Source organism: Nanorana parkeri, unplaced genomic scaffold (genome assembly GCF_000935625.1).
Source record: "Nanorana parkeri isolate BGI_ZX_2015 unplaced genomic scaffold, ASM93562v1 scaffold193, whole genome shotgun sequence".
NCBI classification, from domain to species: domain Eukaryota; kingdom Metazoa; phylum Chordata; class Amphibia; order Anura; family Dicroglossidae; genus Nanorana; species Nanorana parkeri.
The window spans coordinates 802515-816775 of record NW_017306461.1 but is presented as its reverse complement, the minus strand read 5'-3'; the positions used below and the strand labels follow the sequence as shown (position 1 = coordinate 816775).

Sequence of the window (14261 nt, the reverse complement as noted above, 5' to 3'; positions counted from 1 at the left end):
CTCCCTCTGATCCCCTATGACAGAGGCACTATGCTGGTCCCGGGCTCAGCGTGACAGCGGGAGCGGGGGGGGGGGGGGGGGGTTGAAATGTTTGAGAAACTCCTATTACCTATTGAGAGAAGGCATTGATTCTTCAAGTCCTGGTATCAATAGCTTTAGAAGTACTGAAGAAAGAAGCAGCTGTAAAGGGGGTGTTTGAAATCTCACCTTGTTTCTTGGCCCAAGGGCTGTTTGTTTTTTAATTCCTGCAAAAGCCCTCATCAGATTGAACAGGTGTCTGAGTTGCCTTCATTGCTACATGCAAAGAGGTTTTGAGGACACCCATTTCATAAGCAAAAATATCTGGTACTTGTTGAGCAGAATTGTAGGGAAGAGACCTCCGGTGTCCATACATTAATAAAAAATTATTGTATAAATTGACTCCCCAACAAATAATATTTTGGTTCTAAGCCGTAGCCTTTTTTATGTGGGTGTGGTGGAGGAAAAAAAAAACCTCTAAATCAATTGCTTTTCTAGTTTCTGTACTGGAAGATTCATGGAAAAGGGAGTTGCAAAGTGAGACTGACATTCAAATTGTTTTGTATTTTGATAAAGGAATGCACTTGAAGGCTTTGAGGACCCTGATCGAACATTGGACTTTCCTGTAATGAATCTCCATAACCTCGTCCATGCTTTCCTAAATGGAACCAGTGGCTTGCCCCACTCTGCAGCTAATGATCCCATATTTGTGGTATGTATATGTCCTTTCTTTGACTTGTTACAAATGTGCTCTGGGCAATTGGCTCAGTATGTGTGATGTTTTCTTGTTTTAACTAGTGGAGAAGCCTAAAGGCTCAGATATATTAAATGTCAAGCCACCTTTTTACTAAATTATTTGATCACCAAAATGATTATTTTAACCTGGTCTCTCTGCAAAGATTACATTTTAATTTATTATCAATGGGTACTTCTACTAGTATGGATGTTGGCGTTAAGAGAATATTAATTATTTGAATGAATGTAGTAGAGTATACAGACCCATTTGTGCACACACACACACACACACACACACACACACACACACACACACACGTGTAAGCACATGGCTGTGATTCAGAGATTTTCTTGACCCATATAAACCTGTACATGTTCATATTTATAGGTTCTGCATTCTTTTACTGATGCAATTTTTGATGAATGGATGAAACGTTTCCAGCCTTCTGATGCAGTGTGGCCTCAAGAACTGGCACCAATAGGACACAACCGCCTGTACAACATGGTGCCTTTCTTTCCTCCAGTAACCAATGATGCACTGTTCACTCCTGCAGAAGAGCTAGGCTATACATATGCCATTGAGCTTCCAGGTAGCTATATAAACTATACTATAATATATATGTACTTGAAACCTTTAAGAAAAGAAATGGACTGCCATTACTGATGTATTTCTAAAAAATGCAAGCGTAACCCCCGGTATTTTGTGAAACCCTGACCGGGAATAAAAATGACAACTCTGAATGATCTACATAATTGGCCTTAGAAAGCACAGAAGCCATTGGCTGAGCTTGACAGCTAGGGTTTAGTATTTTCAGAAGAGAAGGTCAGCGAAGGCAACCTACATATTTCCTCTAACAAAAGCAATGTTTCTCTTGGGCCATGTAAAATCAATATTTCTCCAGGTTTACATCTTCAGTTTAGCATGCACAGACATGTTGAGCGCTGTATCACAACACTAAGCAGGGGTGTCCAAACAGCTGTGGTGAAACTACAAATCCTGTCATGGCTGTGAATGTTGGTCTTGTAATACCTCATAGGCTGTAGTTCCACAACAACTGGAGGGCCAAAGTTTGGCTACCGCTGCTCTAGAGGATATTGTGTCTTGTATTATAGACTCCAGAAAAGCAGGATTTACTCATGGCCTTAAGTAAAAATTAAGGGGTTGGGAGTTTGATCAGGGAGTAGCTTGGGTGGGTTCTCCAATTCCCAGTCCATGGTTGGCTTCAGTTTCTCAGCAGATGTAATTGGGTGCAGTGCTCAGGAGGTTAGGGATGGGAGTGGTCAACCTGTTTTGTTGGTATAAAATTGTGAATGATCTGTTTGGTTAATAAAGTCTGCGTTTCTGGATCTTTTTGCTAGAAAAGGTTGGAGTGGGCTAAACTATTTGGTGGTCAGGCAGAATTTATTTATTTTGGAGTTGCCATGCCACTTTCTACAAGCCTGAAGCATCAGTGAACAGTTTAGCTATGAACACCTAAAATTAACTGTGGACCTTACTTTGACCCTGACAATGTTGTGACTTGTGTAGAAGAGACATACTATCTATGCTTTCCAGTTGATGTGAATCTCTACAAATCTATTATGGATTCTCTTATGCCAATGCTGTGTCCTTGGGAAGTACAATTCAAATTTAGCATGATTTGCTTTGTTTGCTTGTTTTATAATGAAAACATTGGCAAATGTTTTTCAGTGTGGCTAATTTTTCTACCTATAGATATAAATTGTGAGACCTGCTACACAGAATGGGGGACAGAGTACAGGTGTACATTAGACGATGCCTCTAATACCAGCTTGGCAGAAAGATGTATTGTATGCAGCACTGCACCATAATATGAGGCAGTGAAGCTTCCTAACAATTTGACATGTGGCTTATACTGTATATGTAGTTATTGTAGAATGAATCCTTAAAGGAGAACTATAAGGCGAGTGACAATCACTCAGCCTCCTAGTTCTAGCCGACCTGTGACAATGAAACTGTCACAGGTTGGCTCAATAGATCAGGAAGTGAGCGAACACATAGCGTCGCTCGCTCGCTTCTCGATCTATCCCTGCAGAGAACTGTGACTGTCAGGGATTCCGCCCCTCTCCCCTGTACGATCCTCCAGCGCTGACTGGCGGAATGGACGGGGAAGGGGGTGGGCACAGCTGGCTCTGCCTCTAGATAGGCAGAGTTAGCTGTCTGTCCCGCAGCTGGGTGGATCTTGACAGTAATGTCGGGATCCGTCCTGGCTGCGGCATCTCGGTATACCGCGAGCTACAACTCGCGGTATACTGAGACGTTGCAGCTTAGGGTGGCGGGAGGACGCTAGTTTGTGTCCTATTACCCTTAGGAGAACTATGGGGGGTGGGGGGGAAGCCCTGACCCCATAGTTATCCTTTTAAACGTATTGAGATTGCAGCAACCACACTTGTGCACTACAGTGCTGTTGCAGGTGATAAGTCACATCCTGCATCACCCCATCACACGTCTCCCACTTGCTTGTGCTGGTGATCAGGTTTTTTTTTTCCTTCAAACTATGTATAATCCAAGTAGTGGTGCTGGTGTAAAGTTATTTTAAATGTGTGGAGAAAAAGATGACAACCCCTGTAGCCATTGTAAACGTATATGAATATAATGAAGCATGACCTGCAGTGTACAGTACACAGCTATAATTTTTCCCTTGATTTTTCTCCCCTCTCCCCCCCCCAGATACTGATGCAGACAGTCGGGCAGCTGGAGTCCTTGTGGCATCCACTGTTGGAGGAGCTCTTATTGCCTTAATTGTAGTTCTACTGCTTCTTCTTCTCTTCACGCACAGAAAACAGCGACAAGGCTTTGAACCACTGATGAATGCAAAATACCAAACCACAAAATACACAGAAGATGCCTAAAGTGATTTCAGTGTGCTGCTATCCTAACCTAACAATACACTGTAGCTCTGCATTTGTATTCACAAAGTATCTCATTTTGGTTTATTCCAAATCCCTTTGCCCAATATAAAGTGAACTTGCTTTAAATAACTATTCTGGGTGAATGTAAAAAAATAAATTTAGTTAATACTTAAAAATTGCACAGTTATTGAGTATCTTATGCAATCATTTTCTGTTTAAAGGGCAAGTTCACCTTTTCACAAAATGTAAAAAAAAAAAAAAATTTACTTGCTCACAGCAGCTTCTTCATCTCCCCCTCTCTCTGCTGTGATGTCCTTGCCAGCCAGTGTATTGATCCATGCACTCTACACTGAAGTTGACAGCCCTGCAATCTGGAATAATCATATGGCTCCCAAATGATGAGCGCTCATTGGTCAGCAGTAACATGATTGTGCGGAGCAATGAGGAACTCTTCAGAGCCAGGGACCAAGTATCGGAAGTAAGGAGGGCTACTTCCTGGTCAGCAAACTCAATCTGTCCAATACTGAGCCGCCTCCTCTCTACGTTCCCTCCCCTGACTTCTCCATCACAATCAACAGCACTACACAATCAACCTTCTCCCAACAAGCCAGGGTGCTCGGTGTAATGCTTGATTCTGAGCTCTCCTTTCAGCCTCACATCCAATCACTATCCAAATCTTGCTGACTCAACCTCTGTAACATTTCTAAAATGTGTCTCCTTTTTAACCAGTTGACATCCGCGGTGTTAAACCCCCTTCCCATCCAGGCCATTTTTCAGTATTCAGCGCTGCGGTACTTTGACTGACATTTATTCCGTCATGCAGCACTGTACTGAAATGAATTTTATACCCTTTTTACGTAAACGTGGGGGTGGGGGAGTTAAACATTTTGGGGGTTTTTTCCCCTCTTTTTTATGTGACTTTTATTTTACTTTTTTATGTTATTTTTATTTTTTTGCACTTATTGTTATTGCTATTATATAGGGGATAACAATCCCAGTATATAATAGCAAGGCACACTGACAGGTCCCCTTTTATGGAGACATTAGGGGTCTCTAGGACCCCGAATGTCACCTGTGGACCCCAAAAGAAGCTGATGAAGCAGAGATCGAGCACATATAGGCGAGCAAGCCTAACGCAGAGATGCGAACGAGCACATATAGGCGATCGGCGGGCTATGGACCCGCTGATCGCCTATATGTGAAACACCCGGTAACGGGTGTGTGCAATGGTCGGGTCTTTTCTGCCCGTGTGTGCCCGCTAGGGGGCGCGCGCGAGCAGAAAAAAATTGCCGTCTGGAGACGGCAACCCGCCAATGCAGTAGTGCCGTCCGTTTTTTTACTACAGGCAGACGGCAAGAGGTTAACCAATGAAACCGCAAAGCTTCTAATTCACTCCCTTGTAATTTCTCGCTTGGACCACTGTAACTCCCTTCTTGTTGGCCTACCATTAAACAGGCTATCCCCCTCCAGTCTATCATGAATGCTTCTGCCAGACTCCACCTTACCAATCATTCAGTGTCTGCCACCCCTCTTTGCCAATCCCTCCCACTGGCTCCCAATTGTCCAACAAATACAAATCAAAATACAAACTACATTCAAAGCCATCTACAACTCTGCTCCCGACTACATCTCCAACCTCATCTCAAAATATCACGCAAACTCTCCGCTCCTCTCATGCCTCCTGCTCTTTAATCAGCGCCTCCCATGCTCTCCTCCAGGACTTCTCCAGAGTGCCTCCAATTCTCTGGAACTCCCTACCCCAATCTGTCCGCTTATCTCCTACGCTGTCCACATTTAGGCAGTCCTTTAAAAACTCCTTCAGGGAAGCCTGTCCCACCTCAACATAACTCTCAATTTGCTGCTGCCACTAACTATCTCAACAATTACCTCTATCACTTGCCCCTCCTACTAGATTCTAAGCTCTCACGAGCAGGGCCCTACTAGCCCTGTTGTGCTGAAATTGTATTGTAACTGTACTGTCTCCCTCCATTTTGTAAAGCGCTGATGGATCTTGTATAATTTCAGACTGCAGGGCTGTCAGTTCTAATGTATGGTGCATAGATCACTACACTGGCCGGTGGGGGCATGACAGCAGGCAACAGGGCAGGTGGGGAAGCTGCTGTGAGTAAGTTCACATTTGGTGAAATGTGGACCTGCCCTTTAAATTAATATCCCCTATATGCCACTGGCAACTTTAAGTAAACCTGCCATAAGTGGAATATGGTGGCAGTGGCGTAACCAGAGTTATGGGCGCCCGGGGCAGAACATTTTTGGCCCCCCCAATTATATAAACATCCACTAGAACTGTACCCCACACATATATCAGCTAAGGAACTACAAGTCCAAGCATGCCATCATTGTCCCTGTACACCCCCCCACACACGCATATCACCCAGGGAACGGCAATATCTGGTTGTTGTACAGGGGCAATGAGGGCATGCTGGGACTTGTAGTTCCCTTGCTTATATCTTATGAAGCTGTAGTCCACCTGAAATTACTACAATGCCATTATAGAACTAAGAATAGAACATAAAATATTTTTTTTTTTCTTTCTAATACTCACCTGATTCCTGGATCCACCACAAGCACGGCCTCCCGTCTCCCACACTGTTAGAAGTTGCATACAGCGTGTGCTAGTTACTACAACTGGCGCGCGGAGTGTGCAGCGTCTGAGAAGATAGCGGGGAAGGCGGCTGCGCATTTTGCATCACTCCGGCTTTAGTACTTGAATCCCTAACCCACAGCAGGCATGCAGATGAGGACTTAAAGGCTTTTTTTTAATGACTTTTCTGGTCTAAATTCTTATCGGTTCTTGATTAGCAAGCATACAAAGCATTACCAGTCTATGTAACAGGCCATTGACTAGTATCAGAAGGAGATCAGCAATGTCACCTTACATATTGCACTCAATGCAGATTTACTGTTAACCCTACAGTGTCCCGGGTTCTAAGCTGCCCTTCTCACAGCCATTAAGTGATGCTTGCAGTGACCGTAACGGATGGCGATGTGCAAAGAAATCGTAAATAATTGAATCGGTACCGCTAGAAATTATCTCTTTTCCCACACATGCACATTTCAGGCATGAAAATTAGTTAACCCCTCCCCTTTTCACGAGGGGGCTGACTTATCCCCTGTGTGATGGGATAGTGCATACAGTCCTCTGTCTCTTTAGGGGTCGAATAGGTTTCTATAATGTCACATCTGTGATCCTTTTTAAAGCTGATCGCCCACAGTACATGGTCAGTTTCTTCTCCAGCCACAGAGCCGTTGAACCAAAGTGATTAGAGCTGATCTAACCGGAGATCAAACCCAGAAGAGATCAGCGATTGGATGTTTGCAAATCTCCCACCAATATTCATCCTGATACCCACCATGGAGGTCCTGGGCACCCAGGATGGACAGTTAAGCCTGGGAAACCTAGCATGGGGGTCAGGTAGGGTATGTTTACAGTACATGTGGAAGTGACTGGGTGGCTTTAAAACGGCTCAAATTTCCATGAGACAGGCTATGTGGTAAAAGGCCAAAAGTTGTGTGTGGAAGTGTAAACAAATTCCAGCTTGCTATTGTTTACATGCCAGTGCTGCCACCAATGTAATCCTTATGGCAGTGGCAGCAAAAGGGTTTTTCAGGGATGGGGCAAAAACAAGAGCGAGTCTTCAGTCTTTGTTATGGCAGGTGCACTGGTTGCGTCTCGGGCATTGAAGGAGGGGATGTAAAAGCCATTGTGATAGACTGTGGGTTCAGGGTTCAGGCATGTTTCATAGACTGTGGGTTCAGGCATGTTTCAGGAGGTGGAGTTGAGAACACCTGGAAAAGTTGCAGACTTCTAAAATGGTATTCTGCTGTTCAGGCATAATAGCTGGGAAATGCCACACAACACAGGACTCACTGAGTGATAAAGACTGTAGAAAAGATGGCTTATTGAGAACTTGGTACATGTATTTTAGAACTGTTATGTAAATGGATTTTTGTTCAGCGACCAGAAACAACTTTTCTCTGGAACTGTTTCTTGGTGTACTCCATAATATATGTTCAAAATATCTGTCATGAACTGCTGGTGATATTTGCTAGCATATTTGAGCATTTAGTGTTCTCACAAGTCTAACCTATGCTGCCTCGATTTAATTCTCTCCGATTAAAGTAAAAATGCAAAACCCACTGTAAGCTATACAAAACTGTGCATTTAGCACAATTTAATTCACATTTTTGGTTATTTGTTCACTGATTTTGCTTGGCGTTAGCTGGGAAGGTGTTTTTTTTTTTGAGGCGGGGGGTTGGGGGGGATGTTTGTATAAAAAAAAATGATGTGCAGTAAAGTGTCTTCTTGTTATACCAATTTGGCTTCAAAAGTGGAAATACTCTAAGGAGGTACATTGAAGACTATCTGGAAGCTATGCAAGGAATCTCTGGAAATACCCAGTTGATCATGGCCTACAATGTAGAGAATGCATCCCCCCCCATTAGGCAAATAAATACATTTTAGTGCTAATGAATCACTTTCAGTATCCAGAATGTGTTAAAACAAACTGCATTTTTTTTTTTCTTTCCCCTGTGCATGGTGAAAGGATCCATTTGAGGTGTACTTTGGTTAAAAAAAATTAGGATTTTGGATAATGTATTGGTTAATATGGAATCATTTTACATCCTAAGGCACCATGCTTTGACACTCTTATTGCTAATGTTTTGCACAAGAGTACATAATTTAAGGTTAAAGGGTTAGTTCACATTTGTTACTGTAAATCTAACCTCAGCAGCTATTATGACTGATAACCACTATCCATGTACAGGGGACCGTCAAGGGGACATTTCTGTTAAGTTAATGGTCGCTAAAGCAACCAAGAGTTATAGAAGAAGCGTTAAAGCCACCGATGTAATGCATACTGACATGTTCCACCATATGCCTTGTGTCGGTGGCAGGAAAGGGGTTAAAGGTGAACTTGCCCTTTAAATTCCATAAGAATACATTAATCTAATGACTCGGCTTGAAAGCTAGAAGGTTTAGTCTCAATATGCTTCATAAACTGAATGATACAGTTATGACTGGCTCATTAAACTTGAGAATATAGAAGCAGAGACAGGACAGCCTAAATCTTTTAATGAGCTACATTTTTAAGCCTTTTGAGGGGCTCAGTTTATCGGTTCCTGGAAGCAATCTGGCACCTGTTTAGCTGCCAGAATCGTCTCCACTGTAAAGCAGACAGTCGGCTTTACACAGGTAAACAGAAACAGCACAAAAATACACATTTTAGTGTATATATTTCAATTAAAAGAAGAAATATTTCAATAACTTTATAGATGGTATTTAAGCTTGTTTTTGGTAGGCTGTATTTTGAACATGAGCAGCAACAGCTAGCTTTTAATTAAAAACTCAGCTTCAGAGTGCACAGAATTTTTCCTATAAAACAACAGCTAAATATTTTATTTTATAAAAGTTTTTTTCATTGGCCACATTTAGAATAGGAGACACACCAAACAGCTTTTAATCAAAACATCAACATTAAAGAAAAAATAAGTCCGGTAAATATGTTTCTGAGTTACTGGGCAGGCTTTAATGACGAAATCATAGTTAGACTACATTATTTCAGAGAAACTATAGCCACAAATTTTCATGAATGATGTAGCAATAAGAGACTTTGTACAATGACAGTGTCGTAGCACCGGAATCCATCGCAAACAGAACCTTGATGCCTAACTGCACCACCTTGAGGATGTGTGCCGGGCTAGGCATGTGTTTAACCTTTCCCTTTTGGAAGGGTGGACAGAAAGTTGGTGCTGTTATCACACACAAGCTTTCCTGACCAGTGATATTTACCCATATAAATGCCCTCTTTGGAGGGCTACAAGTTTATTCTGCAATGGTGTTTTCTAAAAGTTTATTTTACTTGTTTCCCACTTAGGCAGGACATTAACTTGCTTACCTGCCATCTCTATGTATAGCAAAGCAGAGTGTTTGTTTTTCTATGGTAGGTTTCCAGCAACCTCTAGCCCAAGTAGAAGGGAACAAGTGCACTCTGGGACTCAGACTTCATCTTGGAACCAAGGAGAGGAGGATCCAGTGCCATCATCAGCACATGTCTGGAGAAAAAAATGCTAAAATTCCCCTAGGCAGCATCTCTTGCAGGGACAGACATGTTGCCCTTTATATTTGTAAGCTGTTACTGTATGTACATGTTTCATATACTGATTGCATGTTCTCTTTGTATATTCTTTTTCACCAGTTTCACCCACCCTGTTTCATCCAGTCTGGTTTATTGCAGAATAGGAGAGCTTAGCTGCATGTCAAGCTGTACACAGGCCACAGGGTAAGGTGTAGTGGGGACAGAAGATTACTTACAATTTCTTTTTCTCCACTTCCTGGTCCACTTTGGCACAAATGACATAAATATGCCCGAGCATTGCATCCTGACAAGGTTACATCAGTAAATCTCATCTGTAATCTCACAAGAGCTCGGGGAACTGCATTTTCCTCCCCCGACATGATGTGCATGGTCACATGTCCTAGTCACATGTGACAGAGTTCCAGGAAGTAAAGGGAGATATATTAATCTGGCCTTAGTTAAAATTACCACTGTCAGAAGAATGGAGAGGAAAAGAAAAATAAGGTATGCAAAAAATAAAAAGCAAACAATTATCTAGAAGTATGTGTTTGTGGATTGTCATTACTAAACATTTCTAAAGGGGCCTTTGTTGTTATTTTGATGATATTAGTAAAGTTCATCTTTAAGTACCTGATACTATAGTACTCATTACTTATCCTTACCTTTTGTGGAGTTCCTTCCAGTATATCACCAGTGGCTGGTTTCACATGGACTTTTGGTAAGGGTCCAATCACACTGCCGGCGCGCATCTCTGCTGCTGGTTTGCGCTGTTAGGAACCGGTGCAATGTGCCTTTTTCAGCACATCACACTGTTTACCTTTTTTTCTCTTTTTGAACTTTAACCCCTTAAAATGGAGCTGAGCTGCAATTTGTTTTTTTACCGTGAAAGGTGAATTTTTTTTTATTTAACCCCCTCACGACAGCGATGTTTAAAGTATGTCGCTGTCACTAAATGTGACCGTTAGTGACACTTAACAATGTATACCAGTTGACCTCTATTAGCTTTTAGAGACAAATTATTTACATTTCAGCTTTTAGTTGTAGGCTGAGAAGTACAGAACATTTTCTGAAATCCTAAGGATGTGAGGTGTTTCCAAATAAATGATAAATACATTTATTTTAATGCATGTTTTTTTAGCTGTACTATTTTTCTAAAAAAATAACAATAATCAAAACTGGGGGAAAAAGTTTACGATTTTTCCTCCATTTTTATATTTTATTTGTCCCAAGTGAGGCGGTAAGCACACATATGTGATTATAAATATATAGCCCTTTCTGTCCTCTAAAAAACAATATATAATATGTGTGGGTATATTACTGCCGTGGAAGAATCACAAAGCAAAAATGTAAAAAGTGCTTCAGTCATTAACAAACAGAAACTAAAAACAAGCTCAGTCATGAAGGGGTTAAATATATTTGTTCCACATTTACATACAACTGCAAATCTGAATGCTGATTTGATATTGTATTGCATAAGTATATGTATGTTAAAACTCTTCAAATTGTAGTTTGTGTCTACAAATAAAAGTTTAGATTTTTTTTCTTAAATAAGCATAATATTGGTGAGTTATGGATCAGAGGGAATGGAGAAAACCTTTGATATTAAATATTTGGTCTCTGAAGAAGATATCAGTTCCCACTGATATTTATTATTCTTCTTAAAACTGAAAAGCAAAGGCAAAGCAAAGCAGCAAGTTCAATTTAGTGGGGTCCCATCAACTGCTTATACTTACATTAACTTTTCCTCCTTCTCTTGCTGCTAGAACAAATGGTGTACTGTCAGTGTTGAGGTTTTCTACGTGACTGGACTTTGTTGAACCTCTATTTGAGTGAAATATGGAAGCTATGGCTGCTATCCTCTTTGTCTGAAAATGCTAGTTGCTGGAAGGAGGACTGAATCCATTGCTTTAAAGAGGAACTTTACCCATATCTTTAAAATAACAAAAAAACACACCTTTAGAAATGTTTAGTAATGAAAATCTACAAACGCATACTTCTATGTGCAATGTGTACATCATTCTAGGTGTTTTAACACCTCTCTCTGAGCAGGTTAATAACACCTCCTAGCTCCAATTAAGCTAATGCAATCAACACTTGGTTGTGAATAACAGATTATGTGGATTGGAGCAACATTCACCATATTTATTCCCAAATAATTTTTTGTACAAGTCATTCTGAACTGAGAAAGCTGGTTGGATGACCAGTGAAACATCTTCAAAAAAAATAAAGCAAGTCCATTTGCATTGACTCTTTTTTTACAGATATACCATGACCTGGATGAATGAGAACCTTCACAGACATATACTTCTAGATAACAGCAGGCTTTATATTCTTTGCATGCCTTATTTCTCTTTTCTTCCCCAGTCTTCTGATAGTGGCCATTTTAACTAAGGGCAGGTTACTGGTCCCTTTAATTCCTGCAACTCTGGCACATGTGACCATAGATATCATCTCAAGGGAGGATAATGCCTTTCCCTGAGATCTCCTGAGATTACAGATGAGATTTCCCAGCAATGCTCTGCTGATGTAACCTTCCCAGAGTGCAATGCTTGGGTACGATTACGTCATTTGTGCCAGAAAGTGGACCAGGAAGTGGTTGACCTCTTTGTAAGTAAATGAAAAACAAGTTTAACTAATAATGTAAGATGATTTTAAATCAACATGCAGAGCTGCCTGCTGCTGTGATTTTTAGTGAAAGTGGGTAAAGATCCACTTTAATAATTGGGGTCCCTGAGTCAGAACAAGTTTTAATATTTCTCATATCTCTAAAACATCTACTTATTTCATGTAGGTGATTCAGAAGGAATTATATCCAGTGAGTCAGTATAATGGCCAAAGAACAAGTGTTTTCAGTAAGGTCAACAATGGCAGCCCCCTATATGTATTTCATGAAAGGCAGGGCCGGTGCTAGGATTCTTGCCTACACAGGCAAGGTGCATTTTTGCACCCCCCCTCCCCCCCGACTGCCTGAGGTGCCGCACGTGTCGGGATCCTCTGGCAGTCGCCGGCCAGCTAAATTAGGACCCCACCTGGAGCTCCTCCCACTGGACCAGCGTTGACTCGCCGCTGCTCTCCCGCACCGAAGGTAAGTGAAAAAAAAAAACATAGCGCAAACATCGGGGCATTTTGACAAGTACAAGTACTTGTCAAAATGCCCTGTTTTTTCCGCCCTCACCCTGCAGCGCCCTCAGGCGGCCGCCTGACTTGCCGGGCCTGATGAAAGGTATAAATACAGGGTCACGTACACAAAAGTATAATGACTCATGCAAGAAAATTTTAATGGTATGTACTTTTCAAAGAGCCTAAACATTTTAAGACATTTTAGAACATTTTTTTCATCACTCACTTTTTTTTATATTATATATTATATTTTATATTAGTTATTTTAATGAATAGGATAGGCTAATGAGAAAATAGAGGTTTCCATAAAAATTGATTTTACAACTGGGGTACCTCTCTGTGGAGCTGCCACCCCAGCTTTATATCCAATACCTGTGTTTAGATGTATTTTGCTATATTATTATACATACTGTAACTCTTCTGCTATGCTATATTTTCTGTTCCTTTACATTTGGAATGTTATGAGAGAAGCCTTATCTGTCTTACTGAATTTTTAGTGATTATACCTTATAGGAGCTGATGTGAGATGTGATGTGAGAAAAACCCGATACAGAGTTGTATACTTGTGTGCTTGATTTCTTTTTATTTGCTAAAAGTATATATACATATTCTATATTCTAGTATTGTTTCTTTAGTTGCTTTTTCGGTAGCTGCTGACCTCAATTTCATTTATATTTGAAAGCAATGTGACAGAAATTTGTATCACACATAAAACCTTTTAAATGGTAGTCAACTGCCATCTTGTGGTTAATGGGGAACATGATGTATTAAGGATGACTATAGTGAGTGACATATAAATTGCTAGAGAATCCAAGCCATTTAATTATGATCTAAAAGTTAGTAGTGCTCTAATTGACAGTTTCCAGGCATTATGGTTCATAACAAATGGGAAGCTGATACCATAGACTAGTGAATAATTTGCCAAAGGAATACAAAATAATTTCAACTATGCTATCATCCACTACTTTCTAAAGATGTAAGTGTAAAAACATATACAGTACTGTGCAATAGTTTTAGGAAGGTGTGAAAAAATGCTGTAAAGTAAGAATGCTTTCAGAAATCAAAGTTTAAATAGTTTATTTTTATCAATTATCAAAATGGCAAGTAAATGAACAGACGAGAAATCCGAATCAAATCAATATTTGGTGTGACCGCCCTTTGCCTCCAAAACAGCATCAGTTCTTCTAGATACACTTGCATACAGTTTTTGAAGGAACTTGGCAGGTGGGTTGTTCCGAACATCTAGGAGAACTAACCACAGATCTTCTGTGGATGTAGGCTGCCTCAAATCCTTCTGTCTCTTCATGTAATGCCAGACAGACTCGATGATGTTGAAATCAGGGCTCTGTGGGGGCCAAACCATCGCTTCCATGACTCCTTGTTCTTCTTTGGGCTGGTGAGCGATAAAATAATGAGCGT

General features: G+C 40.9%; 1 protein-coding gene across 1 annotated transcript in view; it reads left to right on the top strand.

The window, feature by feature from the left end:
* Window positions 1-3706, top strand: part of DCT (dopachrome tautomerase) — a 21061-nt gene extending 17355 nt beyond the window's left edge. The window contains exons 6-8 of the mRNA XM_018555352.1: window positions 595-730; window positions 1142-1343; window positions 3443-3706. Of these exons, the coding sequence (XP_018410854.1) occupies window positions 595-730; window positions 1142-1343; window positions 3443-3624 (520 nt within the window). The 3' untranslated portion in view covers window positions 3625-3706. The remainder of the gene's footprint in view (window positions 1-594; window positions 731-1141; window positions 1344-3442) is intronic.
* The last annotated feature ends 10555 nt before the right edge of the window (window positions 3707-14261 follow it).